General features: G+C 63.3%; 1 protein-coding gene across 1 annotated transcript; it reads right to left on the bottom strand.

Moving 5' to 3' along the window:
* EFHD2 (EF-hand domain family member D2) lies at positions 1 to 14992 on the bottom strand. Its single transcript, XM_062190467.1, has 4 exons — positions 14646 to 14992; positions 3382 to 3529; positions 2322 to 2456; positions 1 to 1510 (listed from the first exon to the last, which is right to left on the bottom strand). The coding sequence occupies exons 1-4, from the start codon at positions 14945 to 14947 to the stop codon at positions 1379 to 1381; spliced, it is 717 nt and encodes a 238-aa protein (XP_062046451.1). The 5' UTR covers positions 14948 to 14992; the 3' UTR covers positions 1 to 1378.
* Positions 14993 to 15644: the final 652 nt, after the last annotated feature.

Genomic DNA, 15644 nt, shown 5'->3' with positions numbered 1-15644 from the left:
TAGAATTTTATCTTATTTTAGTTAAAAAAAATAATCGTACCACCGAATGAAGATGTAGCATTTTTTTTTTTTTGTGAGAAGGGTGGAAAAAAATAAAAAGCCAAAAGCCCAAAGGAAAAGAACGATTTATATTCATCTGTATAGACACATCCACTAAGGCAAATGCAGTCTGGGCCGAGGCCGCGGCGCCGGGCTCGGGGCCTCCTCGTTTCTGCAGGTTCTAAGGCCAAAAAAATCAGACCTCTGAAGTGCACGGGCGCTGTGTGGACTCTCGGGGGGGGGTGTTACTAAAATAAACAATTACTGAGTTTAAAAAGCAGTGATACATGACACACACAGGAAGTTGCATAAGGGTGGCCCGGGGGCCGTTCACGTGTACGGACTGGGCGACGCTCAAGTTCACGACACAGCAACGGACGCGCACACACTCACACACACGTTAGCAAGCACATGGGGGGGACCATGGCCACTGACCCGCTGGTGATGGGCACGGGGGGCTGGGCACGACAGGCAGGTGCCGTCCTGTCGCCGAGGGAGGAGGTGGTGAGCATTACTTGGGGAAGGAAGGTGTGAAAGGGCAGAGCAAGGCCTGCTCCATCCTGGGGCATGCAAACACAAGCAGCGCTTCTAGAAGCTTCTAGAAGCTTCCGGGAGGCCTGTGATGAAGCACTGGCTTGCTCTTCTCTGCCCCACCCTGTTCTCTCCAGCCCCCTGGAGCCCCCAGGTTGTCCTGAGGGGTGGTAGGGAGCGGTGGGTTCTGCCCCCCGTCTTCCTGGCTAGGCTCCCACGGCGCACCGGGCAGAGTGTGGGCCCGTGAGGTAGATTGGCACAGCGGCCCCTCACTCTGCCTGGCCAGGCCCTGTCTCCTTGTCTGTGGGTACCAGGTCCTGAGTCCCTTGCCCACCCAGACGCTTCTCCATGCCAGCAGAGTACAGGCAGAGCTGGGGGGGGACTGGAGGTGTGGGGGCGGCCCCCTGCCTCCCTGCACCCCGGGTCCCATGACTGCCACGATCGCCGAGGAAGTAGGGGGCCCAGGGGCACTCTGCTGGTTAAGGGCGGGGTCCCCTGGGCGGGGAGGGGATGTGTGTGGAGCGGCAGGGAGGGCCCTCGAGCCAGAGCCAGGAGCTGGGCCTGGGGGGGCTACCGCAGGCAGCAGGACAGCCAGGGGTGCGAGGCGCAGGGGCGGCCAGGGAGGCTGGGCCAGGCAGGGGGCCAGTGCTGGTGTCGCCGCCTCGCGGCCGGCGGCCGGGGGCAGGGAGCCAGCGGGCGGGCCAGCTCGGCGAAGCCCCTTGGCTTGCTCCGCTCACAGCCGTGGGTGGGTTTTCCATCGTGGGCTCCGCGGCCCGCCTGGCGCGCCCCCTGGCGGCGGCCGCGCCAGCTACTTGAAGGCGGACTGCAGCTCCTTGAAGGCGGCTTTGCGCTGCTTCAGCTCCTCCGCCTGCTTCTTCTTCTCCTCCTGCTCCGCCTTGATCTCCTCCTCAAAGCGGCTGGACACGTTGATGGCCTGGACCTGGGGTGGACACGGCCGCGGGGGTGAGGCCGGAGGCGCTGTGCCCTGCCCTGCGCGCCTCTCTCTGGGGTCCCACCCAGCAGCACCCACAGCTCCAGGGTAGCAGGTGCTCACGTCATCCCTCTGGGCCTCCGCTTCTCCACCTAGAACCCGGTGCTCCCGCGCCCTGGGCCGACGGATCCATCGGGGGATGAGAGAGGCAACGGGCACTCGGGGGCCGACGCGGCCAGGACCCTGCCGTGGATGTCATTACCCTGCGCGGGGACCCAGCCGCACCCCAGTTCTACAAGCTCAGAACCCTGAAACGCTCCATTGACACTTGGAAGCCCAGAGGGAGCTTCGCGGGGAGAGAGGTGGGTGCCCTGTGGCCGTGGGTGGGGCAGACCCAGGAGCCACAGATCGTCCCTGTCCCTACCCCCATCTAAGCATGTGTGTATACGTGCAGGGGCTCCCTGGGGGCTCCCCATGCTTCTCCAGGAGGGGGCTGGCAGGGCTGGTGTCCCTGAGAGGCTCTGGGGGCCGATGCTGTCTCCCAGGCCCTCCCCTCAGAAGGCCCAGGCCTCTGGGGCAGCTTAGGTGGTTCCTGTCCCCTCTCGGAGAGGGCACACCCCTCGCCACCTCCCTGGCAGGTGAGAAGAGAGCGTGGAAAGGTGTTCGGCCTGGAATGGGAGGGGCCGAGGCCAGGAGTGCTGGGGGGGGGGGGGCCCTGTCCCACCCTGTGGCCCCAGCAGGGACAGGAAGGGGGTGCTGTGAGCCCTGGAGCTGATCCGGGGCTCCGTCTGCCCGGCCTGCACAGTGCCTGGCTCCTCACCTTGGCCTCGAAGAAGCTCTTGGCGCCCTTGACGCCCTCCGTGGAGACGTCGATCTCGGAGAGGCGGGCCAGCACGTGCAGCCCGCTGTCCTCCTGCAGCTCCCCTGCTGCCGCCTTGCGGAAGATCAGGAGGAACTGTGGCGGGAGAGCAGGTGGGGTCAGCGGGGCAGGGCAGGGGCCGAGTCCGGCCACACCCAGGCTGTATCTCAGGCTTCCCCGTGCAGTGGGCGGCCTGCAGCCACGTCCTCACCCCTCTGTGCACCTGTGCCCCTCCCGCTCTGGGGGGCTGCTGGCCCAGCTGTACAGCGCGGGGTGGGGAAACCCCTCCTGTCCTCCCCGGATCCGGACACCCTGGCCCTGCTCGCCACGCTCAACTCCCGTCTCTGACCACAGGGCCTCGGCCGGCCTCTTCCCTTCCTCTCCCCCGGCTCTGCCCTGCAGAGTCCTAAAAGTGGATGAGTGAGGCCCAGGAACTGACCTGCCCAGAGCCTCAGCAGTCGAAGGTGCTGGAAAGACCCTGTGCTCTGACTTCAGACTGTTCCCCCGCGCTGCCCACAGCCTCCTGCCCGGCCACCTCTCTTCCCTGGCGCCTTCGTGCTGCCTCTCCCAGCCAGAGCCTCATCCCCGCTTCAACCTCCTGCTGCCCGGGGCCCAGTGCTGCCGCCAGCCGCCTTGGAGCCCCCACTTCCTCCGCCTGCAACAGGCTTACCCACAGCTCCAGGGACACGGTGCGCCTGGGTGTGCCCGGCTCCCCTCCCCCGCCCCCGGAAGCCCAGGGTGGTGTCATCTTGCTCTTGGGTGTCCCCTCTCTAGACCCCAGGACCTTCGGGGCACGGGGCCTTCCTCTGCATGCCAGGAGCCTGCCCAGGTCCCGTCTGCAGAAACTGCTCAGCGCAAGCTCCCAGCAGGAAGAAATGGAGGGCCCCACCCTCCTCCGATCCCGCCCCCAGGGCCTGCTCTAGGCCTCCCTGCAGCCTCAACCAGCTAGTGGCCCAACAACTGGGGGGTGGGGGTAGGGTGGCAGGTGTCCCTGGGGGGCGGGGCCACAGCCAGGCCTCACCTCCCGGAAGCTAAGCTTGCTGTCGAAGTCCTCGTCCACCTCCTTGATCATGTTCTTCAGGCCCAGGTGGGTCTGGGGGGCCCCCAGCTTCTCCATCATCAGCTTCAGCTCCATGAGGTCGATGAAGCCGTCCCGCCCAGCATCATACCTGCGGGCGCAGCGAGAGTGGCGTGAGGCTAGCCCGAGTGCACAGGGCCCGGGGGCTCAGAGGTGCCTCCTCCCATGAGCCACGGCACCCAGCCCTGATGGAGTCCCGATAGGAAGCCCGGCTCCTGCTCGCTCTGTGTGCAGAACGGTGCTAGGTTTTGGATAAGCCTGGGGGCACTAGGAGGAGTCTGCCTCATGCCCCAGCCTGCGAGATGGCTTGGGACACCCTTGGGATGGCCGCTTTCCACACTGGGGTATCTGGGTTTGAGTCCCAGCTCCACTTCCGATTCCAGCTTCCTGCTAATGTGCACCTGGGAGACAGCAGTGAGGCTCGAGTGCTTGGGTCCCTGCCACTCACGTGGGAGACCTGGATGGTGTTCCAGGCGTCTGGCTTTGGCCTGGCCCAGCTCAGCTGTTGCGGGTATTTGGGGGGGTGAACCAGCAGATAGATGATCACTCCATGCCTTTCGACTCAATTTAAAAAACAAGTAACATTTAAAAAAAAGATTGATTTATTTGAAAGGCAGTTACAGGGCGGGGAGAGAGGGAGAGAGAGAGAATCTTCCACCTGTCGGTTCACTCTCCAAATGGCAGCAATGGCTTGAGCCGGGCCCGGTCAGGCCAAAGCCAGCAGCCTGGAACTCCATCCGGGTCTCCCACACGGGTGGCAGGACCCAAACCCTTGGGCCGTTCAGCTGCTTTCCTAGGCACGTTATCAGGGAGCCAGACTGGAAGAGAGGCACTGGCGTGCACGCAGGCTGTGGCTTAACCCAGGGCACTACGACGCTGGCCCCTAAACACCATTCTTAATAGTCCATGAAAGTCCGCATGACCTGAAGCCCCCCATAGGTGAATGAAGGAAGGGTGTCAGACCGGGTGTCGCCTTTGTCGCGCTCAGTGTGGTGGGGAGGCAGAGGCAGGGCCAGCGGTCACCGGAGGGCATCGCGGAGGAGCCGGGGCGTGCTCAGGGAACAAGCTGTGTAGGCTGCCTGTGGGGACTGCAGATAGCCCAGGCGGCGCCGGAGCCTGGCACGGGGATCGGTGACAAGGACTCTGCCCTGCCTGCGTCAGCGTCAGTCCATTCTTCTTCCACCAGCGGCTGCCGGAGACCGGAACAGGCCGGGCGCGGAGCCTGACCGCCCATCTCTGGAGCAGTCTGGTGGAGAGGGGGTGTGGTTTGCATGGCCAGCCAGGCCCTCTTATCAGACTAACAAACACGGCCCCACCCCTGTCCCCTGGGACCTGGAGAGTGGGGGGCGGGCAGGCAGGGACAGGGGGTTAGTAGTCTCAGGGTCGGTGAGCAGGCCCTGTCTGTGCTTACAGCAGTGTGGCACACACAGGGGCTGAGTTCCTGGAGACCCTACAGGACCACACCTCTCCTCCCCCACGTGTCTTTAGGGCTTTGCACGACTTGGGATTTCTAACAGCAAACACTGACTGGAATCTGTTCTTGTGCCAGGAACTCATCATAGTAACCTGATTTCACAAGGGAGGCTCAGAGAGGCTAAGGGACCTGCCCAAGGCCACAGAGCAGTAAGGCAGGAGCGGGCATCCATCCCAGGTCTGTGGGGCTCATAACCCCTGCGCTGCTCCGTGCCCAGCCCGCCTGCACGTGTCCCGGGAGCCTGAGTACAGTCGCGACTTCCTGGAGCGCCCAGGGGAGCATTTGTGCCCAGGGTATAAATAGCTCACGCGCAAGTGAGTCAGTGGCTGCAAGCGAAACAGCACGGGAATCCTGGAGGGAACACAGGGTCCCTCAGCCTTCGTCCCAGCTTGGAGCGAGAGGCTGGGGTGGGGGGTGGAGGTAGGGGAGCGGGGGTCCCTGTGGGTGGGTGAGGGAGGATGCGGTGGAGGGTGAAGGTCAGGCAGGCCTTGAGCTGCAGCCCCCTTTGCAGTCGGCTGGCAGAGGGGCTGGGGGCGGGGAGGCACGGCTCAGGACCCGCCCCCCACAGCGGGAGGTCCTGCTGCTGCTCTAGTTCTTTCTGAATGTGCCCTATGCAGGGCGGGGGTCTGGGGCCAGACCACCTGTGCTTTCCCCATCTGCACCAGGCAGTGGCTCTCAAGTGGGGTGCCAGTGTCCCCCAAGGACAAGTGTCAACGTTTGGAGATGCTTTTGTGTGTCCCAACTGGGAGGTGCTCCCAGCATCTGGTGGGCGGAAGCCAGGGATGCTGCTCTGGCCACGGGACAGCCCCCAACAGTGATCTGGCCCCACTGTCCATGGCGCTTGTCTCACAGGGGCTGCCGAGCGCCTGCAGGAGAGCACTGAGCCCAGTGCCCTGCACACGCAGCTGGCTCTACACACGGCAGCCACCACCACTCTAGTAAGATTTAACTTCCTTTCCTGAGCCCCACTACATGCCAGACACTTCCTCTTGATAACTCCCGAACTCAGCACCCCTGCCAGGGCTGAGTGGCGAGGGTGAGGCCCCAGAGCCAGCGGGCAAGGATACGGACCCTGCCCCACGATTCCCACGCCTGCTCTCCTGGCCACGCGCCCCGAGCCCAGCCTTATTAACCGCTCAAGTGCACAGGTTCTTGGGAAGGCAGCCACAGCTCGGTTCTCAGTTTCAGAGGAAGTGCAGATAAAGTGTCCACACTTGGACAGAACCTTGGGCTCTGGATCCCTCTGTCTCTGGCAGCAGCCAGGCCTGGCTGGGCTCAGCTCAAACCACAGTTTGAACCTCGGCCTGTATCAATCAGGGGCCAATCAATGACAGGGGCCGGGCTCTGGCCCAGGAAGGCTCCAGGCCCCCAAGGGGACAATGCAAGGGCTGGCCGCAGTGCCAACAGATCAATCACCAAGGGCAGGTGACAAGGCTGAGAGAGGCGGGGCCCTCAGGGGAAGGCAGGCTGGTTCCAGGAGACCCCCAGGGAGTGGACATCTGCTGTGTGCCCCAGGCTCTGACGTGGCCTGGAGCTGGAGACCAGCCAGGAGCCAGGCGTGCCCCAACCGAAGATGGCCTGGGAGGTCTGTGCCCTCGTCAACTCTGCTGAGACTGACCTGGTCCAAATGCCAGCTCTCCACCTGCTGGCCAGGGGACGCTGGTCAAGTCACCTAACCCCACGGACCTCAATTTCCCTTCTGTGTCATGGAGATCAAACAACCCAGCTCAGCTCCTAGGCGGCAATGCCAGGAGGCTCTTAGGCCACAGCGTGTATGTAATATATGCGAACTATGTAACAACCATTATGATTATTAAAGAGTAAAAGATTGCAGATGTAAAATGTCTTGCATTCAACAGGTGTTTAACACCTGTTAGTTTCATAATAATAATAACTAATGGCCGCTGTTCCTCACCAAAGACGTCACACACACGGCCTAAAACCCCACCTGCAGCCAAGATGCCGGTTAGGATGCCTGTATCACAGTGCCTGGGTTCAATTCCAGCTTCCAGCAATGTGCACCCTGGGAGGCAGCGAGTGATGGTTCAAGTACTTGAGTTCCTGCCCCCCATGTGGAAGACCATTGAGCTCCTGGCTCCTGGCTTTGGCTTGGCTCAGCCCTGGCCAATGCAGGCATTGTGAGGGTGAACCAGCAAATGGGAGCTCTGTCAGTCCATCTCTGCCTCTTAAAACAGACACACACACACAACCTGCTTCTCCTAGAAGCTCCAGTTCTGATGGTTCAAGGCTGAGTAAGAAAGGTTTGTGTTGGTTGGGTCTGGGAGCAGGGGCTGGACAAGATGACCCAGGGTCTCTCCTGCATCTCCCTCTAAGTTTTGATTCAAAGACTTGGGGGACAGAATGACAGAGGGCCACTGGACGGTCTACACTGCTTTCTGGTCCCTGTGCTTCCCCTGGTCCTGGAAGGGAAGTGACACGGGGGCCGCTGGGCCACCAGCAGGTGGATGGTAAGCAGCCAGGAGAGAAGGATGTCCTGAATTGGTTGGAAACAGGCCAGCCCCTGGTAGGGGGGTCTCTTAGCCTGCAGCCTTCTCCTGAACTGGAACAGAGGCTGCAGGGGGCACGGAGGGTCCAAGGAAAGAGAGGGAAGCCCCCCAAAGCCATCTGCATAGCCTGTTCCATCTGCTTGATATTATGGGGTAGAATAAGGCGCAGAGTAGGCAGTGGACAGCCCAGATTCACACAGCTGGTGCACGCAGGACTCTGATAGCTGCACGTTTTTCTCCTGCCTGCCGGCTTCTTCTCCCCGGTCCCACCGTCTCGGGCTCGCAGCGCTGGGAGTCCGGCTTGGGGTCTGCCTGGGGAGGCCGATGCCACCCGGCAGGACTGGCAGCAAAGCTCCAGGGCTGGGAGCTCAGCACTTTTCCCCAGCACTGGAGGGAGGCTGCTGGGCCTGGCGCGGTGCCCACATTCCTACCCCGCCTCCCCCTGAATTGTTCTCGCTGGGGAGGGCTCAGCAGCTGCTGCCCTGGAAGCTGGTGACAAAACCCCTTCCCATCCCCCCGTGCAGCGGAGCAGCCGGCTACCACCCAGGCAGACCCTCTCCCTTTGGGCTGAGCATGGTCCCACCCTGCTGGCTGCTTCCCCACCCTGCAGTCTAATAACCAGGAGGCCTGCAGGTGGGCACTGGCTGGCTGCGCCACACAGGGTAGAGGATCCAGGCCTGGCCCTGCCCCCAGGCGTGCAGCATCTCACAGCACTCTTACCACTACCGGCCACCCTGGCTGAACACCTACTATGTGCAGGCACCATGGCAAGTGCTCTGAGAAGCAGGCATGAACCCCCTATCTAACTGAGGCCCAGGTCACAAGTGACAAGGGTGTAGCTGGGACCCAACCAGGCTGTGTCGTGGCGCCTAGAGACCCTGTGTCAGAGAACCTCAGCATTGGAAGGGACGCAGGAGGGCAGCTCACTCAGCCCCTAGTGCGTGTTGAATTCTCGGTGCCGTTTGCCTCTTTGGCGTCTTGACCACATCACAGGGGCAGGAAGCCCGCTGCTTCCCCAAGCAGCTCATCTGGTTTTAGGTTATCACAGTTAAGACCCCGCATGTAGCCCCGCCCCCAGGCTGGGCCGTACAGTCGGATGGCAGCATGGAGCGGTTATCACGGCCACAGCACAGGCGGATGGAGGGTTGGTGTAGGGGCCCAGAGGACCTCCGATTTTATCTGTACGGATGTGAGGCCCCAGGGGGACAGACTGCAGGAGAGGGCCCCCCTGGCCTTGGTCTCAGCATTCAGACGGGGCCGGTTCTCTCCCTGCCTGTCTCAGGGAGCCCCCCGTGGCTCCTAGGCCTTGACTCTGTGGTCTGGGAAGGCACATGTCTCGGGGTAGGAAAGTTCCAGATAACCACAGAATTCTGGCCTCCGAGCTGCTCTGGCCAGCTTGGCCCTGCCTGCCTCCCCCAGGAGGGAGGTGCAGGTGGGGGTGGGGGTGGGGTGCTGGGGAGTGACAGCTCAGCACTTCCTGCTCACCGGCCCCGCCCACCTGCCTGACTCATGTGGGGAAGCCCGGCACTCGCCACTTCCTCCACTACCATGGGCAGAGCTTACACTTGCTGGCTGGCCTGTATCTGCCCAGGGCAGAGAGACAGGGAGAGAGGGAGAGGGAGAGCGAGGGAGAATCACCAGCCTGTGGGGCTCACAGCTCCCCACGGCTGTTTAGAGAGTCCAAGGGTCAAGTGGGAGCCTCTAGGGGCTCACCATGACTCGGGGACATCCTAACCTCAAGTTCAACAACAACCCAGGGGCACCTCCCACGACTTACAGCATCTGGAGCTGGAGACCCCGCGAGCTCCCCCCACTGCTGCCTCCTTCCCTGCCTGCATTTAATTACTGTAATGATAGCGGTTATAAAGAACATTTATTGAACTCTTAACAGAACCCAGTGGTTCGTATGTAGCTCAATCTTGATTCCATTCATCTTGCTATCTCCGCACTGCTCAGACGGACTAAGCAACCAGGTCAACCACAGGCAAGGGCCGGGAGACAGCCGAGGCCCAGCCCTCCTTAGGCGTCAGCATGCACATCTGGTCAACCTTAGTAAAAGGCAGACTCTAATCTGGTAGGCTCAGGCTGCAGCCTGAGCATCTGCATTTCTAGCGGGCTCCTGGCCCAGGCACCACTGTAAGGGTACACACGGACCTCTTCATACCCACCTCTGGGACCCAGTCTCCCCATCTACAAAACAGTTGATGATAAACCTGCAGGAGGGAGTAAACAGGGGGCCGAGTGCCTGGAATGCAGCGGCCAACAGCGGTTCCCCTCCAGCCAACCAGAGGGCAAACGCCAGGCGGCGCCTCCTGCAGGCTCAGGACCCCAGGGGCTGCTGGCTCCCTCCCAGCCACACCTGTCTGGCCCCGAGCCTGCTTGCTGTGCTGAAGTGGAAGTCAGCCAAGGAGAAGGTGCTGGGCAGCCAGAGGGAAGGAGGGTGTGGGGACATCCCTGCTGAGGCTGCACGTGATGCCACCTCCCCAGGCCGGGCCGGCCTCTGCCCTCCCCCGCGGCAGCAGGGCCTGGTGTCCCTGAGCCTGGACCCTGCCATCTGAAGCTGGCCCAGGCTTGGAGATGGCAGGCAGGGAGGTGTCAACCGCAGGGGAAGCAGAAGTCCCCAGCGAGATGAGTCAGAAGCAGAGGGGAAGTGGGAGGCCCGGGGGAGCAGGGACTGAGGTCAAGAAACCCTCCTCCGGCGGGGTACCCCTCCCTCCCCAAAGCATCCACGCGTTCTACCTCCCATGGAGGGAGCCCCCTGCACCCCCAGCCATAAACAGTCTTCCCTTGGCCTCACCCGGCTCTAAACCTGCCGCCGCCACTTATCACAGCCTTGCGTGAGTGACTCAGTTTCCCGCTCTGCCAAGTGGGAATCAGGCCAGGACCCACCTCACCGTGCTGGGTGAGGATGGTATTTGATTCCTTCCACAACCCACAGAGGTCCTTCGGGGGGAGTGGTGGGGGGCTGGACCTGGCCGCTCCACTTAGCAAGGTGCAGTGTGACAGGCAGAGCCCCTTCCCCCTAAAGACCCCAGCCCACACACGACTGTTTTCTCTGGGACCTCTTAGGGGCAGGGACCTGATTCTACATGGAATTCCCTGGCATCTGCACACAGTAGAAACTTAACACAACATCCACTGGAAAAGGATCACGCGTGGAGCAGACACTGGGATGGGCCCTTTACACAGGATCTGGACTTTTTCACACCAAATCCTCAGCCCCAAAGGGACCTGAGGCTCAGAGGAGCTCAGGACCCTGGCCAGAGAGCCCCAGATCTGTCACTCCAGGGCTGCTGTCTGTGCCTCCCTGCTCTGCCACCTGCCTTCCGCATCACTGAGTGACAATGCACTCACTTCTCCACTTGGGTTTTTGTTCTTCCGGAAACATTGGGTCCCCGTCACTGCGGCCCCGAGCACGGGGGTTGCTGGCAGCCGGGCAGCTGCGTCAGGGCTAAGTGGAGATGGCAGGGGCTACTGTGGTGCCACCTGGGCGCCAGCTCAGTGACCACCACCAGGGTCCACTGTGAGAGGCCCGGAGAGTGGGTGTGATGAGCTGGACATGATGCTGATGGTAACACAGGACGCACCGGGTCTCGCCCAAGCACGGGGCTACCGACTTTACAGTGGTCCTGTGAGGTGGGAGCCATTTTAGCCCTGTCCCAAGGTGAGGGGTGGAGGCTCAGGAAGTTAAATGACTCCCTCCAGGGCCTGCAGCTGAGGTTCAAACCCACAGCTGCACACCCCGGAGGCCCTGCTCTCAGTCGCTGCCGGAGAGGCCAGATGTGAAGAGATACCCGGGAGGGGCTGCAGGTGGAGGGTGGGGAAGACAGGGGGCCTCAGGAGCTGGCGGGGGCAGAGACCACCAGACGGGGAGGGAAGCCTGCCTCTCTGACACAGGGGCAGGGGATGTGGCGTCTGGGGACTGGGCTGGCAGGGCTGGGCGAGACGGAACTGGGGCACTGTCCTCAGAGTCCACGGTGTCGGATTACAGACCCTCCCGAGCCCCACCCAGGCTGCTGCCAGCCCAGAGCTGGGCACACCTGAGGCTCTTGGGCCCAGCCTACTGTCTCCCTTGTCTGGAGGGGTCCAGAGACAGCCCTGGATGGACGAGCAGAGAGAGAGAGAGGCAGAGAGAGAGATGGGGATTAAGGGTGAGGCCACATGGGGGTGAGGAGACGCCAGGCTCCATGATGAATGCCCCCTTGTGCCCAGCTCGAGGCCAGCACTCCATGTGTATCACTGTCCTGTGTCTCATCCTAAAAGGCGTACAACTGCTACCTGTTACCCAGACAAGCACGCTCTGCTTCAGCCAGCGAGAACGTCCCTGGGACCCGCAGTTCCTATCCTATGAACTGGGGAGCAGGATGGAGTCAGCTGCAGTCTCCCGCGGGCTGTGGGCATGAGATCCACGTGGGCAGAGCTCTCTTCCCACCGTCCCTCTCATCTCCCTCAAGCTCCATCCCCAGCAGGTATCTGCGGAAGCACCACTGTAGACGCGAACCAGAAATCCCCGGAGGGCGGTTCTGACATCCACAAGGGCTCAGGACCCCAGAAATGTCAAAGCCGGAAGACCCCTGGGAACCGCTGGGCACCACACGCTCTTGCAACAGAAGGTAGGACTGAAACCCAGAGGGGGCGAGCAGCCGAGGAGGGAGGGAGGCCCAGCTTCCCAGCTCCTGGCCAGCAAGGCAGGGCCCGCTCTCAGTTCCCTGTCTGGCCTCTCCGTCTGCTGCTGTTTGTTCCGGCGAGTGGCTTCCCCGGAGGACAGGGTCCCCTCCCTTGCCCTGTCCTCAGCAGAGCCCTGGCTCTCATGGCCTGGCTGTGATCCCTGGGGCCTGCTGGGACCCAGGAGGCAACCGCCCGGCTGGGGCAGCAGAAACAGAACGGGGGTTTTGTCCTCTGTGAGGGTCCGTCTGTTGACTGTTCACAGCCGGGACTCGGCGGGGCCTGGCTTGGCTGCCACAGTACAGCCTTGTTTGAATACAGAATCCACAGCCTTCCACCCTGGCCAGGGCCCGAGGCAGGCGGCCCTGCCTTCCCTAGAGGTCCAGCTTCCTGGCCCCTTCCTGCCCCTCACCCTCCTAACACCCCAGCAAACAGTGCTGGTGCTAAGAGGCGGCCTGCAGGGGCTCCACGCCCCTTGTGGAGCCAGCACCAAACCAGCCAGTGTGGCGTCTGCTGTGTGAATGCAGCTTTGAGACCATGTCCCCTGCCACTGTCCCTCCCAGGTGAGCTGCAGCTCCACCCCCCCCCCAAGTCCAGCTCCTTCCAGGGGTTGGGGCATTCCCCATATAGCTCCTGGCAGAGTCCATGGAAGCAGAGACATGAAGAAAAAGGAGCCCTGAGCATGGCAGCAGGTGTTGAGTGGCTTGGTGAAGTGGAAGCAGCTGTCTGTGACGGGAAACCCAGGCAGGAAGAACACGGGTTCTGGAGTCACAGACGTGGGTTCGAATCTTGAGTCCGTCACTTTCTGGCTGTGTGGTCTGGACAAGCTGCTCAACTCCTCTGTGCCCAGACTTCTCCGCACAAGGGCAGGAAAGAGAGTTACGTATCAGGGATGGCTGGGGAGGCTTGCTGAGCTCCTGGCTCTGATCGGCCTGGGGACCAGGGAGACTGTGTGTGTGTGTGTGTGTGCGTGCGCGCCCTGTGCTCTGCCTCCACCGAGAGCAGGCACTACAAGGAAGTCATAGCCAGGGAGGCCGTAGCTAGCCTACAGCTCAGTGCGTCTTCACTCTGCTCTCCCTGGAACGGAGAGGATCCCGCTGCCCTGCCCGCTCTGCCTTTGGGAAGTGTGGTCCCACAAGGCCCTGGAGCCAGAGGCAGCTCCTCCCTCAGGGCCTCAGGACTTGCACACAGAGAGGGGCGTGGCCAAGAACTTGGTTTCCTCCTACACTGACCCTTGGGAAAGCGTGGGGCTCCCGACTTCTGGGAACCCAAACCCTCTTCCTCTCCCTGGGGACCAGACACAGACGATGCGGATGCCGCAAACAAGAGTGCGAGAGCCGTTCCCAAGCTGTGGGCTTGCAAGACGCCCCCATCCTGGGCTCCCCCGCTTGATGTCTGGGTGCTAACACCCCACACTCCGGCCTGCTCGCAGCCTCCCGCCCAGCCCAGTCCAGCCCAGGTGGAGCCAGCTCTGTGCCCCCTTCCCTCGGCCTCGGGCTGCCTGTGGCCTGCGGGCCCCTGCATGGTTCTGTCCCTTCCAGGATCCACTCCACACCAGTACCGCCGGGGGCCGGGGCAGGGGGATGGGCAGCAGGAAGAAGCCTGGGCACCTTCGCCACCTGCGCACCCTACGGCAGGCGTAGGGGGTGGTCGGAGCCCCTCCCTCAAGCCAACCACAGATACCGGCTTTTCTGACGGTGGTGGTGCTCGGTTAATCTGGTGAGGGCACAGCACGTGGAATTACCCGGAATAGAGGGCGGGTGTGGGCAAGTCAGAGAGGAAGGGGCCCCCTTCTCACTGCAGCTGGTGCGGGGCTCTGGGGTCTTCTGACAGGAAGCAGGGGGTCTGGGACGGCACAGCTGCTGAGGCAGAGGGTGGAGAAGCCACGAGGAGGCAGGGCCGTGGGCACTCACCCTGCGGGGCCGTGCCCGGGGGCACAGGGACTCAGGGGTCCCTCTCTCTGGGGAGACCACTTGAGGGCCTCTGGCTAGCAGGGAGGGTGGGTGTGGTGGGGAAGGGGCTGAAGTCTCTGCCCGGGGTTTGCCAGCGGGTACTGAAGAGCTGGAGGGGAAGGGGGGCTCCCAACCCAGAACCCACACTGAGGGGCAGCTGAGATGGACAGAGGAGAGAGGAATGTGTGTGGCCCACGGCACAGAGGCACCGGGGCTGGGAGGCTCTGACCAGCGTGTGTGGGGGTGGGGAGCGCGGGGTGGGGGAGCAGGGAGGCCCCGGGTCCTCCCTCTCGGTGTACGGAGCTCCTGGGCCCGGGACCTGGTGTCCCGGGATCCGTGTGTGTGGTGGCGGTGGGGGCTCGCCATGATCCCTAAGGACCTCCGGGAGACCCCCCCCCCACTCGGAGAGCGCGCCTACGGGGTGCGGGCATGGCCAAGAGGAGGGGTCACACGCCAGGGCCCCGGGGGGGTCTCCAGCCTAACCGCGTGGTGGGGTGGCGGGTCTCCAAGCCTCGGGACGGTCTGGAAGGGGCCTCGGCGGGTCGGGGTCCCGGGGAGCCCGAGCGGGCGGCGCGGGGTGGGCGGGGGCCGGCGCGGGCGCGCACTCACTGCTTGAACATCTTCTCCATGTCCTTGATCTGCTTCCTGGAGAACTCCTTGAACTCGGTGTAGGGGTTGAAGACGCGGCGGCTGGGCGACTGCGGCTCGCCGATGCCCTGGTTGAGGTCCGCGCGCCGCAGCAGCTTGGCGCTCAGCTCGTCGTCCGCGCTGCCCAGCGCCTCGGCCACCTCGTCGGGCGCCCCTGCCGCCGCCGCCGCGCCATTCAGCCCCGGCGGCTCCGCGGCCTCACCGCCCTCGTCCTCCATCTGCAGCCGCCGGCTCAGCTTGGTGGCCAGCTCGTCCGTGGCCATGGTGGCCGCGCGGCGCTCGCCTCGGCCCGGCCCTGCTCGGCGCGCCGCGCTCTTCCTCTTCCTGACACTCCCCGGCGCCAGGCTCCGCCCCAGGGGCGGGGCTCAGGGCCTGCGGGGCCCGCCCCCGCCGCGGCCCCCGCCGCTCGAGGGGTGCGGGCCTGCGGAGCCCGCGGGCGCCGGTCCCCGAGGGCTGGGGGCCGCGCGCGGCAGCGCCATGCCCAGCCTGGGGCTCAGCGCGGCCGTGGCGGGCGCTCCCCGCAGTGGGGGCGTGGGTCGCGGGGGCCGAGGCGAGGTGGGGGTGGGGGCGCCGCCCCCAACCCCTTCTCGGAATCCCCGCGCCTGAAGTCATAATCCCGGCGGTGACACCCTGTCGGTTGCCGTGGAGACGGCGCCACGTTACAAACCCTGGTTGTTCGAGAGGTGGCGGGGTATGAAGAAGGCGGGCCCGAGGAGCCCGCGGGATCCCCGGGTAGGGGGACGGGGAAGGGACCAGCAGCTGCCACGGGCCTGGGGCTGGGGCTGACGGGTCGGAAGAGACAGCTGGGGCGGGGAGCCGGACGGGCTGATCCTCTGCCCCCAGGCCGCATCCCAGGAATGACTTGGCAGAATAGCTGTCGCCTGTGACAAGCTGCCAGACCGCTCTTGGCGTTGCATTTTTTCTTTAATTAAATTTTTCTTTATTCATCAGAGAGAGAGA

Source organism: Lepus europaeus, chromosome 5 (assembly GCF_033115175.1).
Source record: "Lepus europaeus isolate LE1 chromosome 5, mLepTim1.pri, whole genome shotgun sequence".
In the NCBI taxonomy this organism is placed as follows: Eukaryota; Metazoa; Chordata; class Mammalia; order Lagomorpha; family Leporidae; genus Lepus; species Lepus europaeus.
Note: the sequence above shows the minus strand (reverse complement) of the source record. Positions and strands in the feature narration are given on the sequence as shown.

Bases quoted from the DNA above. Each gene is read 5' to 3' on its own strand.
- EFHD2 (XM_062190467.1), bottom strand. From the start codon at position 14,947: ATGGCCACGGACGAGCTGGCCACCAAGCTGAGCCGGCGGCTGCAGATG. The intron at 3,530-14,645 runs GTGAGTGCGCGC...CTGCGCCCGCAG, and splicing joins ATGGAGAAGATGTTCAAGCA to GTATGATGCTGGGCGGGACG. The intron at 1,511-2,321 runs GTGAGGAGCCAG...TGTCCACCCCAG, and splicing joins AGAGCTTCTTCGAGGCCAAG to GTCCAGGCCATCAACGTGTC.